This window comes from Saccopteryx leptura, chromosome X, assembly GCF_036850995.1.
Source record: "Saccopteryx leptura isolate mSacLep1 chromosome X, mSacLep1_pri_phased_curated, whole genome shotgun sequence".
Lineage (NCBI taxonomy): Eukaryota > Metazoa > Chordata > Mammalia > Chiroptera > Emballonuridae > Saccopteryx > Saccopteryx leptura.
Window position 1 is genome coordinate 74,775,374 of NC_089516.1, and position 18,633 is coordinate 74,794,006.

An 18,633-nucleotide genomic window follows, 5' to 3' on the forward strand; every position below is an offset into this window, starting at 1 on the left:
CGGTTTAAGCAAAGATACACATGAAAGATCCCTTAGCAACACATGTTAAGTACTAAAGAATGATAGAAGTGTGTTCCAAACTTAGTATACAGACTTAGTTCTTATATCTTGTTATTTAGTTCCTGATCTAAACAGTGAACATCAAATATCAAGACTTGGAGTGACTCTGAGGATTTTAACACACTCAAGGAAAGATTCACTTCTGTCAACCACATAATGTTTGTTAAGACAGGTTGGAGAGTTGGGTTGTTTGTGAAGTCCTTCAAAAAGGGCTGAAACTAAGAAAGGCTTGTAGATACTCAGAAATCAAAGCTTCCCACCACACATACATTTGAGTTAACTGCATTTCAGTTTGCTTTTCTTTTGTGTGTGTGTGTGTGTGTGTGAGAGAGAGAGAGAGAGAGAGAGAGAAAGAGAGAGAAAGAGAGAGGGAGACAGGGACAGATAGGGACAAACAGACAGGAAGGGAGAGACATAAGAAGCATCAAGTCTTTGTTGCGGCACCTTAGTTCATTGATTGCTTTCTCGCATGTGCCTTGACTGGGGGGCTACAGCAGACTGAGTGATCCATTGCTCAAGCCAGTGACCTTGGGATCAAGCTAGTAAGATGTGTTCAAACCAGATGAGCCTGTGCTCAAGCCGGCGACCTCAGAGTTTTGAACCTGGGTCCTCTGATGCTCTATCCACTGTGCCACCGCCTGGTCAGGTGCATTTCAGGTTATTGATATGCATCAGCCAGCCTTACTTTTTTTTCATCATTAGATATGGAAAATTTTTTTTAAATTTTAAAAAATTATTTTTGCTAATAACAAAATAATAAAAAAGGAAAACCATATATTTTCTGTGAAACCACAAATCTTCTTCCATGTCTGAATTTATGCTGGTTCACAAAAATGAGTTTTGTTGAATCTGAAAATAACAACAGAAAACTGTTTCTTCAACAAGGGTTCCTTGTCCTTTGGGTCCTAGATTAAGAAGAAACAGCAAGATGTGCTTGGTTTTTTAGAAGCTAACAAAATAGGATTTGAAGAAAAAGATATTGCTGCCAATGAAGAAAATCGGAAGTGGATGAGAGAAAATGTACCTGAAAACAATCGACCAGCCACAGGGTATCCTCTCCCGCCACAGATTTTCAATGAAAGCCAGTACCGTGGGGTAAGAAATCAATTTAAATTCATCAAAAATTACCTATAAATGTATCAATATAGACCCTGGACATATAGCTTTACATTTATTCATTTTTATTCCAACCAGAGCAGTTGTATCATTATTTCTGGTATGTCCATGAATGAGTCTCTGAAAAGAGTCTCTGAAAATAATGTCTTATTTTTTGCTTGAAGCTAGTAATACTTTAATTTTCTTATCACTAATGAATTTTGTTAAAACTTTAATTTAGCTCATTGACCGTGTGTAAGGAATGAGGGAATTATTATTATTATTATTTGCATTTGTGACTGGTATGTTCAAATATGCAACTTTGAATAGTCTACATGAGGTATGTATTTTCCTTTATGCTTCATTCGCTGTATCTTTAAGTACTATTTATAACTTATGCACATATAGGCACAATGGCAATTACAAATATAAATGAAACACAGCATCTTCTCTTAAGTTGGTTATGAGTGGGCTGTGGGAAGAATCATACATGCCTGAAACTATGAGAGTGGTTTTGAACTCATGGTACAGAAAGCATATGTAAGATTATAAAACTTTTCACTAAAGAATTGTTTGTGGCCCTGGCCAGTTGGCTCAGCGGTAGAGCGTCGTCCTGGCATGCGGGGGACCCGGATTCGATTCCCGGCCAGGGCACATAGGAGAAGCGCCCATTTGCTTCTCCACCCCCCCTCCTTCCTTTCTGTCTTTCTCTTCCCCTCCCACAGCCAAGGCTCCATTGGAGCAAAAGATGGCCCCGGGCGCTGGGGATGGCTCCTTGGCCTCTGCCCCAGGCGCTAGAGTGGCTCTGGTCACGGCGGAGGGGCAGAGCATCGCCCCCTGATGGGCAGAGCGTTGTCCCTGGTGGGCGTGCCAAGTGGATCCTGGTCGGGCGCATGCGGGAGTCTGTCTGTCTCTCCCCGTTTCCAGCTTCAGAAAAATAAAAAAAAAAAAAAAAAAAAAAGAATTGTTTGTATTGCTATATCCTCAAAATTCACATTAATGAGGAACAGATGTTGTGATGCTGGTGGTTGAAGCCAGAAAGGTTCGCACTGAATTCGGGAAGAGGGTAGAGGAACTGCGGAGTTGGAAAGCGTAGGGCCATACCTGTTTATTGGAGGCTTGCAAAGACAGGTGAGAAAATAAACAAAGAAAAATCTACATTTTGCAGTGAAGGGGAGGCGATCAGGAAAACCTCACCTCACAGTGGCACGAGAGCAATCTGGGAGAATTGCCTTCCCGAGGGCAAGCACCCATAGCCTTACATAGACTATACACATGTGGTGCTGCCATGTGCTCACGCACTAATCAGGGAAAGTGCTTGCAGCTGGCAAACCAGTGAGCAAATCTAACACATCTGCTTTCCCACAGATGTTTTTAGAGCCAGCAATCCAAATCTTCTAGCTCAAAAGTTTATATGGGGCTGAGAGAGACAGTTTTTGGTAGAGATCTTTTCATGTACCAATTCAAAGCATCTCAGGGATAAGTATAACAAATTTGAGAAGTTCATCACCACAAAGGAATTTGTGAATTGAATTTGTCCATTCTGAGTGGGGGATTGAAATTTTCATCTGTTGGTGCAAACACAGCCAATGTGTAAAAACGTACTCTGCAGATAAGGAAAAGGCAATTATGCTATTATTTAGATAATGAAACCTTAGTTGCACTATATTTGAAATTTCTGAAAATTGGTGAATCGAAGAGTCTGGGAGAGTCCAATCTAAGCCAACACATATTGTCTTTTTTTAAAGCAGATATTTCAATTGTTTATATTTTGAGAACAAACTTATTGTAGGTTACAAGAATATGTTGGAGAAACAACATTTACCTAGTTTATTTCTCCTTTGGAAACCACACGGCAAGGGAATGGAGTATGTTATAGAAATAAGGCAAGTATCACTGAGAAATGGGAAGATGGAAAGTAACGGGCAGGAGATGAGACTCAACCAAACAAATCAACATTTCTTAGTGGAAAAGGAATCTAAATTCCAGCGAGTGCTTGCTGTGTTCTGGGACTGAGTTAGGAGTTTAATAACAATAAGAGTGAAGATTTATCTCTGTACAGACACTTAGAAGAGTATATTCCAACCATTCATACAAAACCTATGTAAGCTGTTATGCTACAAGTTTTATGTGTATCATGTCAATCAGTTCTCACATTAATCCCATGAAGTATTGTTATATTATTGGTGAAGAAATTGAGGTGTAGAAGAGTTTAATTGATTTCTGAAGTCAAACAATTATTAAGTGATACAGTTAGTATTTAAACTTAACTGTGCCTTACTCTGAAGCTCTTACTCTTTTTGTTAAATCACTGCATTGTTCATTTTCCTGTTTATTCAAAATTCCCATCTTCATTCTTTTCTTGTACCATTTTGTATTGTGGCAGGAGAGGCTATAACCTCAGCAAATTATATTTCCTAATCTACATTGCCAACTGGCTGCCTATTAGGTTTGGCTGATAATGAGAGATCCTGGTCAAAAGAGTAGACAACAGGAGGAAAGGAAAAGCCAAAATATCCCCCTCCTTTCCACTTGGAGGGCTCCTTAGAGTGGCTGAATTTCCGTTAGGGTACCAGCTCTACCAGGTACATCCGCTCCTGGGTCCTATAGTAACACCTTCGCCACTTTTTCTTTCTGCCTTGGATTTGGTAGCAGCCCCTTACCATTAGCTAATCTCTGGGTTGCCTCATCATCACCTGTTTGCATTTCAGCTTTTTAATCTATTGTCAGTAATTCTCTTTTTATAATTGATTTTAATTTATTATGTTTACATAGATTCTAGTGTTGCCCCAAATGCATCCCGCCTCCCTCTTATTCCCCTCAACATTTCCCTTGCCGCTCTCCCCATAACGCCCTCCCCCCTTCCCTTCAGCTTTATCCAATCCTACCATCCCCTTTCCCTCTGTCCTCTTTTCCTCTGGTCCCTTTGATCTCGCCTCTGTCTCAATTCCATTCCTCAGTTCTCATTGTTCATTGGATTCCTCAAATGAGTGAGCTCATATGATATTTTTCTTTTTCTGCCTGGCTTATTTAACTTAATAAGTTAAATAAGTTAAATAATATTTAACTTAATAAGTTAAATAATAGTTTCCAGGTCCATCCATGTTGTTGCAAAAGGTAAGATTTCCTTCTTTTTCATGGCCCCATAGTATTCCACTATATATATGTACCACTGCTTATTAATCCACTCATCCACTGATGGACACTTGGGCTGTTTCCAGATCTTTGCTATTGTAAACAATGCTGCCATAAACATGAGGGTGCATTTCTCCTTTTGAAATAGTGCTATGGGGTATATTCCTAAAAGTTCTTGGGGTATATTCCTAAAAGTAGGATAGCTGGGTCAAAAGGCAGTTTGATGTTTAATTTTTTGAAGAATCTCCATATTATTTTCCACAGAGGCTGCACCAGTCTGTATTCCCACCAGCAGTGCAGGAGGGTTCCCTTTTCTCCACATCCTCGCCAGCACTTATTCTGTGTTGTTTTGTTGATGAGCACCATTCTGACTGGTGTGAGGTGATATCTCATTGTGGTTTTAATTTGCATTTCTCTAATGATTACTGATGTTGAGCAGTTTTTTATATGCCTATTGGCCATCTGTATGTCCTCTTTGGAGAAGTGTCTATTCATTTCTTTTGCCCATTTTTTGATTGGATTGTTTATCTTCCTGGTGTTGTGTTTTACAAGTTCTTTATAAATTTTGGTTATTAACCCCTTATCAGACGTATTGTCGAATATGTTTTCCCATTGTGTAGTTTGTCTTTTTATTCTGTTCTTATTGTCTTTAGCTGTGCAAAAGCTTTTTAGTTTGATATAGTCCCATTTGTTTATCCTATCTTTTATTTCACTTGCCTATGGAGATAAATCGCAAATATATTGCTGCGAGAGATGTCAGAGAGCTTACTGCCTAAGTATTCTTCTAAGATGTTTATGATTTCACAGCTTACATTTAAGTATTTTATCCATTTTGAGTTTATTTTTGTGTATGGTGTAACCTGGTGGTCTAGTTTCATATTTTTGCATGTAGCTGTCCAATTTTCCCAACAGCATTTGTTAAAAGAGGCTGTCTTTACTCCACTGTATGCTCTTACCTCCTTTGTCAAATATCAGTTGTCCATAAAGGTATGGGTTTATTTCTGGGTTCTCTGCGCTGTTCCATTGATCTATATGCCTGTTCTTATGCCAGTACCTAGCTGCTTTGAGTACAATGGCCTTGCAGTATAACTTGATATCAGGAAGTGTGATACCTCCCTTTTTATTTTTATTTTTCAAGATTGCTGAGGCTATTTGTGTTCCTTTATGGTTCCATATAAATTTTTGGATTATGTGTTCTATATCTTTGAAGTATGTCATTGGTATTTTAATTGGTATTGCATTGAATTTATAAATTGCTTTGGGTAATATAGACATTTTGATGATGTTGATTCTTCCTAATCATGAGCATGGTATGTGCTTCCACTTGTTTGTATCTTTCTTGATTTCTTCTATCAATGTTTTATAACTTTTCAAGTACATGTCTTTAATCTCCTTGGTTAAATTTACTCCTAGGTACTTTATTTTTTTTTGTTGCAATAGTGAAGGGGACTGTTTCCTTAATTTATCTTTCTGACAGTTCATTGTTGGTGTATAAAAATGTCTCTGATTTCTGAGTATTCATTCTATATCCTGCCACGTTGTTGAATTCATTTATCAGGTCCAGTAATTTTTTGACTGAGACTTTAGGGTTTTCTATATACAGTATCATATCATCTGCAAATAATGATAGTTTTACTACTTCTTTTCCAATTTGGATGCCTTTTTTTTCTTCTTCTTGTCAGATTGCTGTTGCTAGGACATCCAGAACTATGTTAAAGAACAGTGGTGAAAGTGGGCACCCCCACCTTGTTCCTATTCTTTTTTTTTTTTTTTCACTTTTTTTTTTTTTTTCACTTTTCTGAAGCTGGAAACGGGGAGAGACAGTCAGACAGACTCCCGCATGCGCCCGACCGGGATCCACCCGGCACGCCCACCATGGGGCGACGCTCTGCCCATCAGGGGGCGATGCTCTGCCCATCCTGGGCGTCGCCATATTGCGACCAGAGCCACTCTAGCGCCTGGGGCAGAGGCCACAGAGCCATCCCCAGCGCCCGGGCCATCTTTGCTCCAATGGAGCCTTGGCTGCAGGAGGGGAAGAGAGAGACAGAGAGGAAAGTGCGGCGGAGGGGTGGAGAAGCAAATGGGCGCCTCTCCTGTGTGCCCTGGCCAGGAATCGAACCCGGGTCCTCCGCACGCTAGGCCGACGCTCTACCGCTGAGCCAACCGGCCAGGGCTTGTTCCTGATCTTAAGGGGATTGCTTTTAATTTTTGCCCATTGAGTATGATGTTGGCTGTGGGTTTGTCATAGATGGCCTTTATCATGTTGAGGTATGTTTCTTGTATTCTCACTTTGCTGAGAGTTTTATCTTGAATAGGTGCTAGATTTTATCAAACACTTTTACTGCATCTATTGAAATTATCATGTGGATTTTCTCCTTCCTTTTGTTTATTTGATGAATTACATTGATTGATTTGCAAATATTGTACCAGCCTTGCCTCCCCAGAATAAATCCCACTTGATCATGGTGTATGACTTTTTTCATATATTGCTGGATCCAGTTTGCTAATATTTTGTTGAGGATTTTAGCAGCTAAATTCATCAGGGATATTGGCCTATAATTTCCTTTCTTTGTGTTGTCTTTGCCTGGTTTTGGAATCAGAATTATGCTCACCCCATAAAATGAAAGTTGGAAGTCTTCCTTCTTCTTGTACTTTTGGAAATAGCTTGAGAACGATAGGAGTTAGTTCTTTGAATATTTGGTAGAATTCACTTGTGAAGCCATTGGGCCCAGGGCTTTTGTTTCCTGGGAATTTTTTGATAACTGTTTCAATCTCATTTGTTGTAATCTGTCTGTTTAGGTTTTCTGATTCTTCCAGATTGATTTTTAAAATATTATATGTTTCAAAAAATTTGTCCATTTCATGTAGGTTGTCTAATTTTTTGGCATGCAGTTCATCATAGTATTTTCTTACAATCCTTTGTATTTCTGTTGTGTCAGTTGTTATTTCTCCACACTCATTTCTAATTTTATTTATTTCAGTCCTCTCTCTTTTTTATTGGTGAGTCTGGTTAAAGGTTCATCAATCTTGTTTATCTTTTCAAAGAACCAGCTCCTAGTTCCATTAATCCTCTGTATTGTTTCTTTAGCCACTATGTCATTTATTTCCTCTCTGATTTTTATTATTTCTTTCCTTCTACTACCTCTGGCCTTTACTTGCTGTTCTTTTTCTAGTTCTTTTAGGTGCAAGGTTAAGTTATTTATTTGAGCTTTTTCTAGCTTCTTAAGGAATGCCTGTAATGCTATGAACTTCCCTCTCAGTACTGCTTTTGCTTTGTCCCATAAATTTTGAGTTGTATGCTCATTATCATTCATTTCTAAGAATTTTTTTTATTTCTTCTTTGATTTCATTGTTAACCCATTTGTTATTTAATATCATGCTATTTAGTTTACAAGTGTTTGAGTATTTTTCAGTTTTTCTTTTGTGGTTGATTTCTAGTTTCATGCCATTGTGATCAGAGAAAGTGCTTGATATGATTTCAATCTTCTTAAATTTGTTGAGACCACTTTTATGCCCTAACATGTGGTCTATCCTAAAGAATGTACCATGAGTACTTAAAAAGAATGTATATTCTGCTGCCTTAGGGTGAAAGTTTCTGAAGATATCTATTAAATCATGTTGATCTAGTGTATTCTTTAATTCTGCTGTTTCTTTGTTAATTTTCTTCCTTCAGGATCTATCTAGTGATGTTAGTGGGGTATTGAAATTTCCTACTATTATAGTATTGCTGTTGATCTCACCCTTTAAATCCATCAAAGTCTGCTTTATATATTTAGATGCTCCTATATTAGGTGCGTAGATATTAATAATGGTTATATCTTCTTGTTGGATTGCTCCCTTTATCATTATGTAGTGACCTTCTTTAGCTCTTACATTAGTCTTTGTTTTAGAGTTCATTTTGTCTAATATAAGTATTGCTACCCCAGATTTTTTTTTCATTTCCATTTGCATGAAATATTTTTTCCATCCTTTTACCTTCAGTTTTGTGCATCTTTTGTTTTAAGGTGTGTCTCTTGTAGACAGTATGTGTACAGGTCCTGTTTTCTTATCCATGCAGCTACTCTATGTCTTTTGATTGGAGCTTTTCATCCATTTACATTTAAGGTTATTATTGATATGTAGTTATTTATTGCCATTTTATTCTTTAAAGCTGTATTCCTCTTTTGCTTTATTCTTTTCCCCTTTTGTTCTGTTTACAACAGGCACCTTATCATTTATTGCAGCATTGGTTTAGTTGTAATGAATTCTTTGAGTTTTTTTTTTTTTTTTTTTTTTTTTTTTGGTCTGGGAAGCTTTTTATTTCTTCTTCAATTTTAAATGATAGACTTGCTGGATAATGTAGTCTTGGTTGTAGGCTATTGTTCTGCATTACTTTGACTATTTCTTGCCATTTCCTTCTGGCCTCAAGTGTTTCTGTTGAGAAGTTGGATGTCATCCTTATAGGGGCTTCTTTGTAGGTGATAGCCTTTTTTTTCCCTCTAGCAGCTTTTAATATTTTCTCTTTATCACTTAGCTTTGGTATTTTAATTATGATGTGTCTTGGTGTAGATTTCTTTGGGTTTCTATTTAATGGAATTCTTTGTGCTTTTTGAATTGTGTGACTTTTTCCTGCATCAATTTTGGGAAGTTTTCAGTTATGATTTGATTGAACAAAATCTCTCCCTTGTTCTTTTTCTTCTTCTTCAAGAACCCCTATGATGCGGATGTTATTTCAATTCATGTTGTCTCAGAGCTCTCAGAGTTTCCTTAGACTTTTTGAGTCTCTTTTCTTTTTGCTTCTCTGCTTCTGTGCCTTTGTTTATCTTGTCCTCTAACTCACTGATTCGATCCTCAGCTTCACCCATCCTGCTTTTAATTTCTCCCATTATGGTCTTCTTTTCTGATATTGTATTTGTCATTTCTGACTGATTCTTTTTATTATTTCAATGTTCTTTTTTATAATGACCATCTGTTGTTTTTCTAAGATCTTTGACCATCCTAACAATTGTTATTTTAAACTCTGCATCTGGTAAGTTGGTTATATCCGACTTGTTCAAGTCCTTTTCTGGGGATTTCTCTTCATTCATTTGGGTTGCATTTCTCTGCCTTCCCATTCTGTCTGTGTATAAGAAGAGTTTGGCCACTGGAGTCCAATCGATGTGGCCTCTGTGTTCCTTAGGTGTGGTCTGTCTGCAGGCCTGCCACCCTTTTTGCTGCTTCCTCGGTTGTTCGGGTATGGGCATTGCTGGTGTTGGTCCACTGCAGCTGTCACCGCGGTTTACGTGTCTCCTCCGTGGGCAGGGCTGTGTTCATGTGCCTGGGTCTACAAGCCTTGACCGGCCTCAGCCTTCACTCTGCCCAACTGCAAACCTCAGCACCCAGGGCAGGGGTGAGGACCTTTGCTCAGCTGCAGATCTCTGCCAGATCCTGGGCTTTCACCCCACCCCTGTGGGTAGAGCTGTGCTCAAGCATCAGACCACAAACCCCGGCTCTGTGGGCTGGAGGGGCTGCGCGCCCGTGCTCAGCCATGGGTATCTACCTGTTACTGGCTTTTACCTTTCCCCTATAGGCAGGATCGCAGGTGGGACAGCTCTTGCTCACCTGACATGCAGCCGGGTAGGACCACTTTTGTGGGTCCCCTCCGCCCCTGCTGGGTGAGAGTGAGCTCAAACCAGGTCACAGTTGTGGGATCCTGGCTTCTGTCCCTGCCGATGGGACTACACTTTTGCAGCCCACTGCTGCCCACCCTCCAGCGAACCTTCAGCAGTGTGGGTGAGGGCACTGCAGCTCAGACCCTAGCACTCAATACTGTATTCCTGAAGGATCACTTTTTCTAAGCTACTCTGCTCTGAGTGACATGAGAAAGCTTGTTTGGCTGGTGTCCTGCTTCCCTTTGCTGGTATTGCTTGTTCCAGGGGAAATATTCACTTTAGATTTTGGGGGTGACTCAGCCCAGGGGTTAGAGTGGCTGTCCCTCAGTGTGTTTCTGCCTGTGCCTCCTAGATTATGCTCTCTTCCTGCAACTTCAGTTCTCTCCTCTCTCCCTGTTCCCCAGAGCCCCGAGTAAGTGGTTGTGAAAGAGGTTTTCTGTGCGGTCCCTTTAAAAAGAATCCTGGGTCTGAGAAATCTGTCTCTTTCTCACAAACAGTATCCTGACTTGTTTCACAGCTAAAACTGTCCATACGCCTCTTCTAGGCTGTGGAGCTGCAGGCTGGGGCTTTGTTTCTAGGACCCAGGACCCTCCCCTCTCTGCTAAACTCACTTCCTGCCATGCAAGTCTCTCTGGGCTGCCAGGAGCTGGGCAGCCCTCTCCACGTTTCTGCTTTTTCAACCAGTCTCAGTGTGGCTTCTTCAGTGTTCTTTGGTTGAAGAGTCCTCTTGGTTTAGTCCAAAGTTTGTTTTTCCAGATGATGGTTCTTAAAATTAAGTTGTAATCCACTTTGATTCTGGGAGGTGGAAGTTGGTATGTCCGCCTACTCCATCGCCATCTTGTCTCCCCTCAGTAATTGTTAATATTAAATTTCCTATTTAAACTACCTCAAGGTTTCTCAAGCTTGGCACTACTGACCTCTTGGATTAGACAATTCTTCTTTGTTGTGGGCGCTGCCTTGCACATTGTAGGATGTTAACAGCATCCTTGGCTTCTATCCTTCAATGCCAGAACCATCCTCACAGTTGTGAAAAAACAAAGCATGTCTCCAGACTCTGCCACTTGTCCCTATTGGAAAAATTCCCTCTTGTTGAGATACAGTGAACTGTGGTGGTTTAGGTTTTTTTAAATTTTATTTTAAGACTGGAATATGACTGAAATAACTATTCTACCTACTTATGTGAAACTCTGATATAAATAAAAGATACAAAATTTTTAAAGTAAACTTTCTTTTGAATGAGTTTATGCTATCTACATGAAAACTAAAATGCATTTCTATGAAATTATAAATAATATGATACCAATAGCCTGACCAGGCACTGGCACAGTGAATAGAATGTTGGACTGGGACGTGTAGTACCCAGGTTCGAAACTCGAGGTTGCCAGCTTGAGCCCAGGCTCATCTGGTTGGAGCAAGGCTCACCAGCTTGAGCCCAAGGTCACTAGCTGTAGCAAGGGGTCACTCAATCTTCTGTAGCCCCTCAGTCAAGGCACATATGAGAAAGCAATCAATGAACAACTAAGGATCTGCAATGAAGAATTGATGCTTCTCATCTCTCTTCCTTCCTGTGTGTCCCTATATGTTCCTCTCTCTGACTCTCTCTGTCTCTGTCACACAAAAAAATGTGATACCAATATATGGTAGAATACATTCTGGATTAATGTTATTAGAATAGTGGAGATGAAAATAAATTATCTTTAATTTTCCTGAAGAAAATTTCTGTATAAGAAGCAGACTTTGTGACAGTCTGTTTGGTTTACTCTTATATTCTTAGCTCCAATAAAATGGATTCGAATGTAGTAGGTGCTCAACACATACTTGCTGAGTAAGTTGTTTAATCTGGCTTAATGAGAAACGAATGTTCTTTTCTCTCAGAATTGCAAGCAAAAAAGATAGGTGTTTGATACATTGAAGGCTAACAAAAGGTAATATACTTTGAATCTAAAACACTTGAAACAATGACAGGATTTTTTTATCAAATTTCAATATAACTGAAGACCTATTTTCTTTCACACAAATTTAAAGAAAATGTGGTGTTTTTGTTGCTTTGTTGTTATTAACAAATGCCCCTTGTATGACTGCTGGATTGTTTTAAGTAGTACTTTTGAGTGTGGATATGATCTATCTTTCTATCTATCATCTATCTATATTTTACCTTGAGTAACATATAAGTCATGTGTCTCAGTATGGAATTGGTATCTAGATCCAGTTAGTTTCTCTTTTGAACAGGGGTCCCCAAACTTTTTACACAGGGGGCCAGTTCACTGTCCCTCAGACCATTGGAGGGCCACCACATACAGTGCTCCTCTCACTGACCACCAATGAAAGAGGTGACCCTTCCGGAAGTACGGCAGGGGGCCGGATAAATGGCCTCAGGAGGTGCATGTGGCCTGCGGGCCGTATTTTGGGGACTCCTGCTTTTGAATAATGAGCTCAAAGAAGTCCGCTCATATATGCCTGTTATTTAGTATTTATTACTTTGTCAACATCTAGGGTATATAAAAAGATGCCTGTGTTAATGCTTGTGGAGATTGCAGTGGCTCTAACAATTCTGACTGTTAAAAGAATCCCTAAATAAGGGAAATACTTAAGTTTCTTAGGGTGGGCGCAAATTTGGGGCCACCAATGGCTTGAGAGACTATAAACTTGATACCTCCAGATTCTCCAGGTGCCAGAAATTACACATTCTAGAAAAAACAAACAGACCTGTAACACTGTGATCTGTTGGTGAGGCGATCTCAGGAGAAGCCAGCAAGTTATGAATGCTTTCTACCTCTAATTAAACCAGATAAAATGCCGGGCTTATCTGTCTGTTTTAAATCGAACAACCCAAGGCCAGGTGTAGACAATGGCTGTGTTTTCAGAGTAGGTTGGTTATGTCACAAATTCAGGCGATTCTATTTGTTTCCTTTGGAGTATACTTGGTAGCTTTGAGGATGACAGTGGGAAAAGAGTACAACCAAATTTCATCACATGAGGCTTTCTTGTATCTCCAGATAGAAACCTTTCAGTAGTCTGTTTGCTCTTCTGGTCATATTTCATGAAAATCACATTTTTTTTTCTTCGAAATACAGCAGATTCAGTATTCTTATGGCTTTGAACATATCTAGCTAATATCAGATAGGTTCTGAGATCACCTCTTCCTTAATAAATAATGAACGAAAAATAATGGAAAACTGTAACAATGAACTCCTACCAGAATAACCTCTTACTAGCAAATAGTTGGCTGCTTTGGGCTGTGGAGAAAGCTACTTGTTCAGAGACAGATTTCAATTCTGTGTGATATAACATAAAATATTTTTCAGTTTCTGCCCCACAGAATGGCATATCTTCTAACCCACATGAAATGAGATTCAATAAGTCTTGCCTCTTTACTATCTTTTCCAGAATTCTAACATTAATGGAGTTAGGTAAATTGATGCCACCAAAGAGTTTGAGTAGTCAAGCCATTTTGAATAAATGTCTTCTTTTTTTTCCTTTGGTTGCATATTGCTAATTCTTCTTGCTTTTTTTTTTTTTTTCACCAAGGACTATGATGCCTTCTTTGAAGCCAGAGAAAATAATGCAGTGTATGCTTTTCTAGGACTGACAGCTCCACCTGGTTCAAAGGTATGATTTTTGTTCTTTATAGGCCATTTTATTGCTGCTGAGCTTTTCACTCAGTATGATTTCCACTTTTAGTAAGTACTTAGGTTAAGTCAGAGGCCATACCACATAGCTGAAAGGAAATGTCTCTGCTCTGCTTGCACTTAATCCCTAGCAGGGAAGTAAGAAGTGTATAATCATATACGTTAGTATGTGAGTAAGAGGTAGGTAAAGTGAATTCTCTCCATCAGTCTGCTCAAGGAAGCAAATTTCTCATTGACCCATTCACAAATAAGTGGTAAGTATTTTAAAGACTCCGTTATTTCAGCTATCATTAGTGGTTCTATATGGATGTAAAACCTTTTATTCCATAGTAATTTTGGCACCATCTTCTGTCTTTGTGTGAAGCAAATGTTAGAGTCATCAATTCAAATTACTGAGAGCATTTGAATCTCAAAACTGGTTACTAAATTGCTACCTAATTTGAGGCTTTTTCTCTGCCAAAAACAAATTATTTTTTCAAGCAGCAGTCTTCCCATTGAGACCATATAAATAAAAGAATTAAGAATGAAATTACCTATTTAATGAAATATCTCAAAGTTATGGACTTGAAAAACACTTTTGCATTTTACCATAGGTTTTCTCCACACTGGCTCCCTTGATCCAAATGTATGTCCCCTGTTCCATCAGTTTATATTTTGCTATTAGGAACTTTTTTTTTCTGAGCTTTATATTTTATTTAATTGAATGACAGACCTGTTATTTTAATTTCATCTACTTTTAAATGCTTCTGAGTATATTGCTATTTTTTCCCATTTTAAATAGATTCCTTGAACTCCAGCTCCGTCTCCAACTTTGAGAGTTTGCGCTCTATTTGTGTTTTCACTAGAAATGATTTACTAACATTGTGATCTGATTTACTGTGGAATTCTTTTTCCTTGTCAGACTTTGTTAAAATTGCTTATTTTAGGCTTTGTGTAATTTAAGTAATAAGAAATGCTCGATAAGGTATTTTTGTTTGAAAAAGTTAGTAAAACCCAAGTTAAGTCATTGATTTCAGTACATATTTTAGGAAGTATGAAAGGAAGGCTACTTTGTTTTATGTGACAATGACTCCTTCTCCTTTAATTAAAAGTAGAAGTCATTCATTCAGTCGTTCATTCAACAAGTATTTATTGAATGTCAAGCACTGACTGACATTGATAATGGGGCAAACACAGAGAATAATTTCATAGTTCCTACTTTCAAAGTGTTTATAACCTAATGAGGGACATATATACAAATAATTATATAACATGTGTTTACAAATAATTATAATTTAAGACATATTATGCTAAATTCCATACAATTGGTGTGAATAAAATGCTATATTTATCCAGGGGAAATAATCATGCATTAATAGTAAGGAGTCTGGGGAAGGGTTTGCAGGGGATGTGACAGAGCTCTTGAGGGTTCCAAAACCCTGATGTGACAGTAAAGCATCTATTACAGAGGCAGCAATAGAAACCACTGCATTGGGACATACTTGCACGTGGTGTTAGAGTAGTCCCCCCTTATTTATGGTGGATACATTTGAAGACCCTCAGTGGATGCCTGAAGCCATGGATAGTATTGAAAGTTATATATACTATGATTTTTTCTATACATACATACCCATGATAAAGTTTGGTTTATAAGTTAGGAACAGTAAGGGAGTATCAACAAAAAGTAATTCTTTCTGAATAATTATAATGATATACTGTGATAAAAGTTATGTGAATGTGGTCTCTATCTCTCTACAAATTTATTGTACTGTACTTAATTTTTCACTTAAAGAAAGCACTTTATGATTTCTTTTCTACATATTCGAACTGCCAGCATCACTGCTCTTTGCACTTTGGGGCTATTATTATGTAAAATAAAGGTGTTTTGAACACAAGCACTGCAACACTACAGCAGCTGATCTGATAACCAGCACAGCTACTGAATACCAAATGCATAAACAGTGTAGATATGCTGCACAAAGGATGATTCACGTCTCAAGTAGGACAGTCTTTTCTAGGGACCACTTTCTGCTTTTGACTATTAGTAACTTATGCTCATGTAGTCCAACAAAAATCCACTTGCATGTCTGCTTTGTGATATTTAAATCTGTTTGTTTGTTTGTTTTCATTTCAGGAAGCAGAAGCACAGGCGAAGCAGCAAGCATGAACTTTCAACATTCTGCCTTAAGCATTCCAGAAAGGAGTCTCCATTGTTTTTTTATATTATAACAGAGCTATCTAGGCTTCAAAAGAAATAGGTTTAGTGTTGAAATAATAGATTAGTTGGTGTTTTCGCATGCAAACAGTCGAAATGAGTACATAATTAAATGTGAATGTTATAATGAGGAGAATGTGAGATGGACGTAAAATTTTAAGATGTCATGGAATAGTTTTGTTAACTGCCAAGGCATTTTATCTACTAAAATGATTTTATAAAGCAAACACTTGTATACTTCGTTGGTAATATTATTGCAGTTAAGTATATCTATAGGTCTACACTGAGGAAGATAAATAGGAGAGAGAGAAAGACTGTCCTTTGTTCCCAAATTGCCTCATTAATTTTAGTGAACAAAAACATGTATCTTTTTGATGTGACATTATTGTGACTAAAAAGTAGTAGCAGGTAATTTTTATGGTATGGCATACATGGTAATTTCCTATGGTAATTATAACATTCCCATTCTGCTGTAGTTGAAGCTTCTATTTACTGAAACACAGGTTTTCTAAGTTTCTAAATGTAGCTTTTAATTACATATTTCAATGGTTAGAACAGATGATTTCACACACACACAAATAGATGCATTTAGTTGACAAGTTTCTTGCTTAACCACACAGCTATGATGCAATCATATTTTGAAGTTGCTTTTCCCAGTGAAATATGCATACCTATGTTATTGAAGTGGATGGTCAGTAGGTTTAACGTGGCAACCTTTTGTAAAGAGCTCAGACTTTCAATTAACTGTTATACAATAGGTGAACATTCATTCCCCAATTTTTGTTTTTTTTTATTTTTTTACTAAAAATATTTTAGTGGTTTCCCCCTTTTAAAAAAAATTGTGATCACACATGCCACTATCTCTCAAATATTTTGTCTTTTTATTTAGCATGGTCACATATGGTATAAATATACTGCTTAGAAAAATTAGGGGATATTTCAAAATGAATCCGAAGCAATAAAAAAGAAGCATTTGATTTTTTTTTTTATTAAACAAGAACATCAGAAAAGCACACAACAAGTCAAAGGAAGTTGTTCTATCATGCAAATGAGATGCAAAACCAACTTTTATTTCATTGGTGAAAATGCACTATACAAAAGGCAGAAAGTATTGAAGTATCTTCACGTTCCCTGATCCCCTAATTTTTGTGAGCAGTGTACATTAATCTAAGTATATAAAATATTTTTATACCTCTATTCTAGTAAATAGTACAAGTACAATATAAAAGGTCCATTTTTAAAATGTTAATTCTAAAACTTCTAAAAAGACAAGAAACAACATGGCCTAATACTTTATTAATAAAACACTTTTTAAAATTACATTATCATGTCATTTGTCATATTCAAGTCTGTGCTCTTTGCTAAAATCAACTTATAATGAAGACATGACTTTTTTTTACTGAGATTCAAACTTGATGTGATGTTTTAAAATAAACTCAGTACTTTTAGAAATATAATTTCTGTGTTCCTTTTTTTAAAAAATAATAATTTCTGTGTTCCTGGAGTTTCTATATAGTTTAACGGTGATTTTAGATGAGTAATGCATATGTTTTTAGAGAGTGGAGAAGGTTAAAAGAGATAACAAAGAAAAAAATGTCATTGCAATTTCTAAATGTCTTTTTTAGGGTCTTGAATTTTGCAATACACACTGGAGTCAAACAAAGAACTAGTCCATTGTTTTGTGTACAAAAATATGCTCTGGAGAACTCTAGAGAAAACAGGGTGCTTTGTAATGGATCCTGGAAAATGTTTAAAAAATTAGTCAATATTTTTTCCTGAGCTTTATTAAATGCGGATGATGCTACTTGCAATAGAGTATGTGGACATTTTTACTTTTATTTTTGTATAAAATAAATTAGCACTGTCAAAACCAGTCTTCAAAAATAGATTAACTTGTTGAGATGTTTCTATCTAGTAGGCTTACCTTACAATGAACATATATGTATATTTAAAGTAAAAGATTGGATTGAGTCTTCCTAAAATTGAAATCTTTTCTTTTGTCAGCTGAGAACTGTATGTCTGGTTAATATAAGAAAAGGAAGTTAAACTGTTCTCAAGTTAAATTTGTTCTCAATCTCTTCACCTTTTACTTTGTTTCGTAACGCCCCCCCCCCCAACCTCTGGCAACCATCAGTCTGTTCTCTGTATCTATGAGTCTGTTTTTATTTTGTTTGTTCATTTATATTGTTCTCTATATTCCATATATAAGTGAAATCCTATGGTGTTTGTCTTTCTGTCACTGACTGACTTACTTCACTTAGCAAAATACCCTCTAAGAGGGTTGGGTGATTGGGTGAAAGAAGTGAAGGGATTAAAAAGTAGAAATTGGTAGTTACAAAATAGTCATGGGGATGAAAAGTACAGTATAGGGGATGTAGTCAATAATATTACAATAACTATGTATGGTGTAGGTGGGTACAGGAAATATTAAGAAGATCACTTTGTAAAGTGTTCCACTATCCTGTGCACTTGAAAACAGTACAAAATAATATTGGAAATAAGCTATAACCGAAAAATAAAAATGTTTAAAAAGAATGAGAAATCAACCCACCGTACTAAAGAAAATGTTTGCAACTTACATATTTGATAAAAGATTGTATTTTAAATATAAAAAGAACTCTCAATGAGAAAACCAAACAACTCAATAAAAATGAAAAACATATTTGAGCAGACACTTCACCCACAAATAAATGTGGGTGGCAAATAAGCACCTAAAAAGATGTTCTATATCATTATTCATTTGAAAAATGTACACTCATTAGAATGTTTACAAAGGGCTGATTATGTCAAATGTTGGTAAGGGTGTTGAGGATTTGGAACTCTTCTTAACTGCTAGTGGGAATGTAAAGTGGTATAGTCATTTTGGGGAACTGTTCGGCAGGTTCTTAAA

At 37.3% G+C, this 18,633-nt stretch overlaps 1 protein-coding gene across 1 annotated transcript in view; it reads left to right on the forward strand.

The window, feature by feature from the left end:
- SH3BGRL (SH3 domain binding glutamate rich protein like) overlaps positions 1-17,962 on the forward strand; it is an 83,750-nt gene extending 65,788 nt beyond the window's left edge. The window contains exons 2-4 of the mRNA XM_066356412.1: positions 970-1,155; positions 13,449-13,529; positions 15,663-17,962. Coding sequence (XP_066212509.1) covers positions 970-1,155; positions 13,449-13,529; positions 15,663-15,695 — 300 coding nt within the window. The 3' untranslated portion in view covers positions 15,696-17,962. The remainder of the gene's footprint in view (positions 1-969; positions 1,156-13,448; positions 13,530-15,662) is intronic.
- The last annotated feature ends 671 nt before the right edge of the window (positions 17,963-18,633 follow it).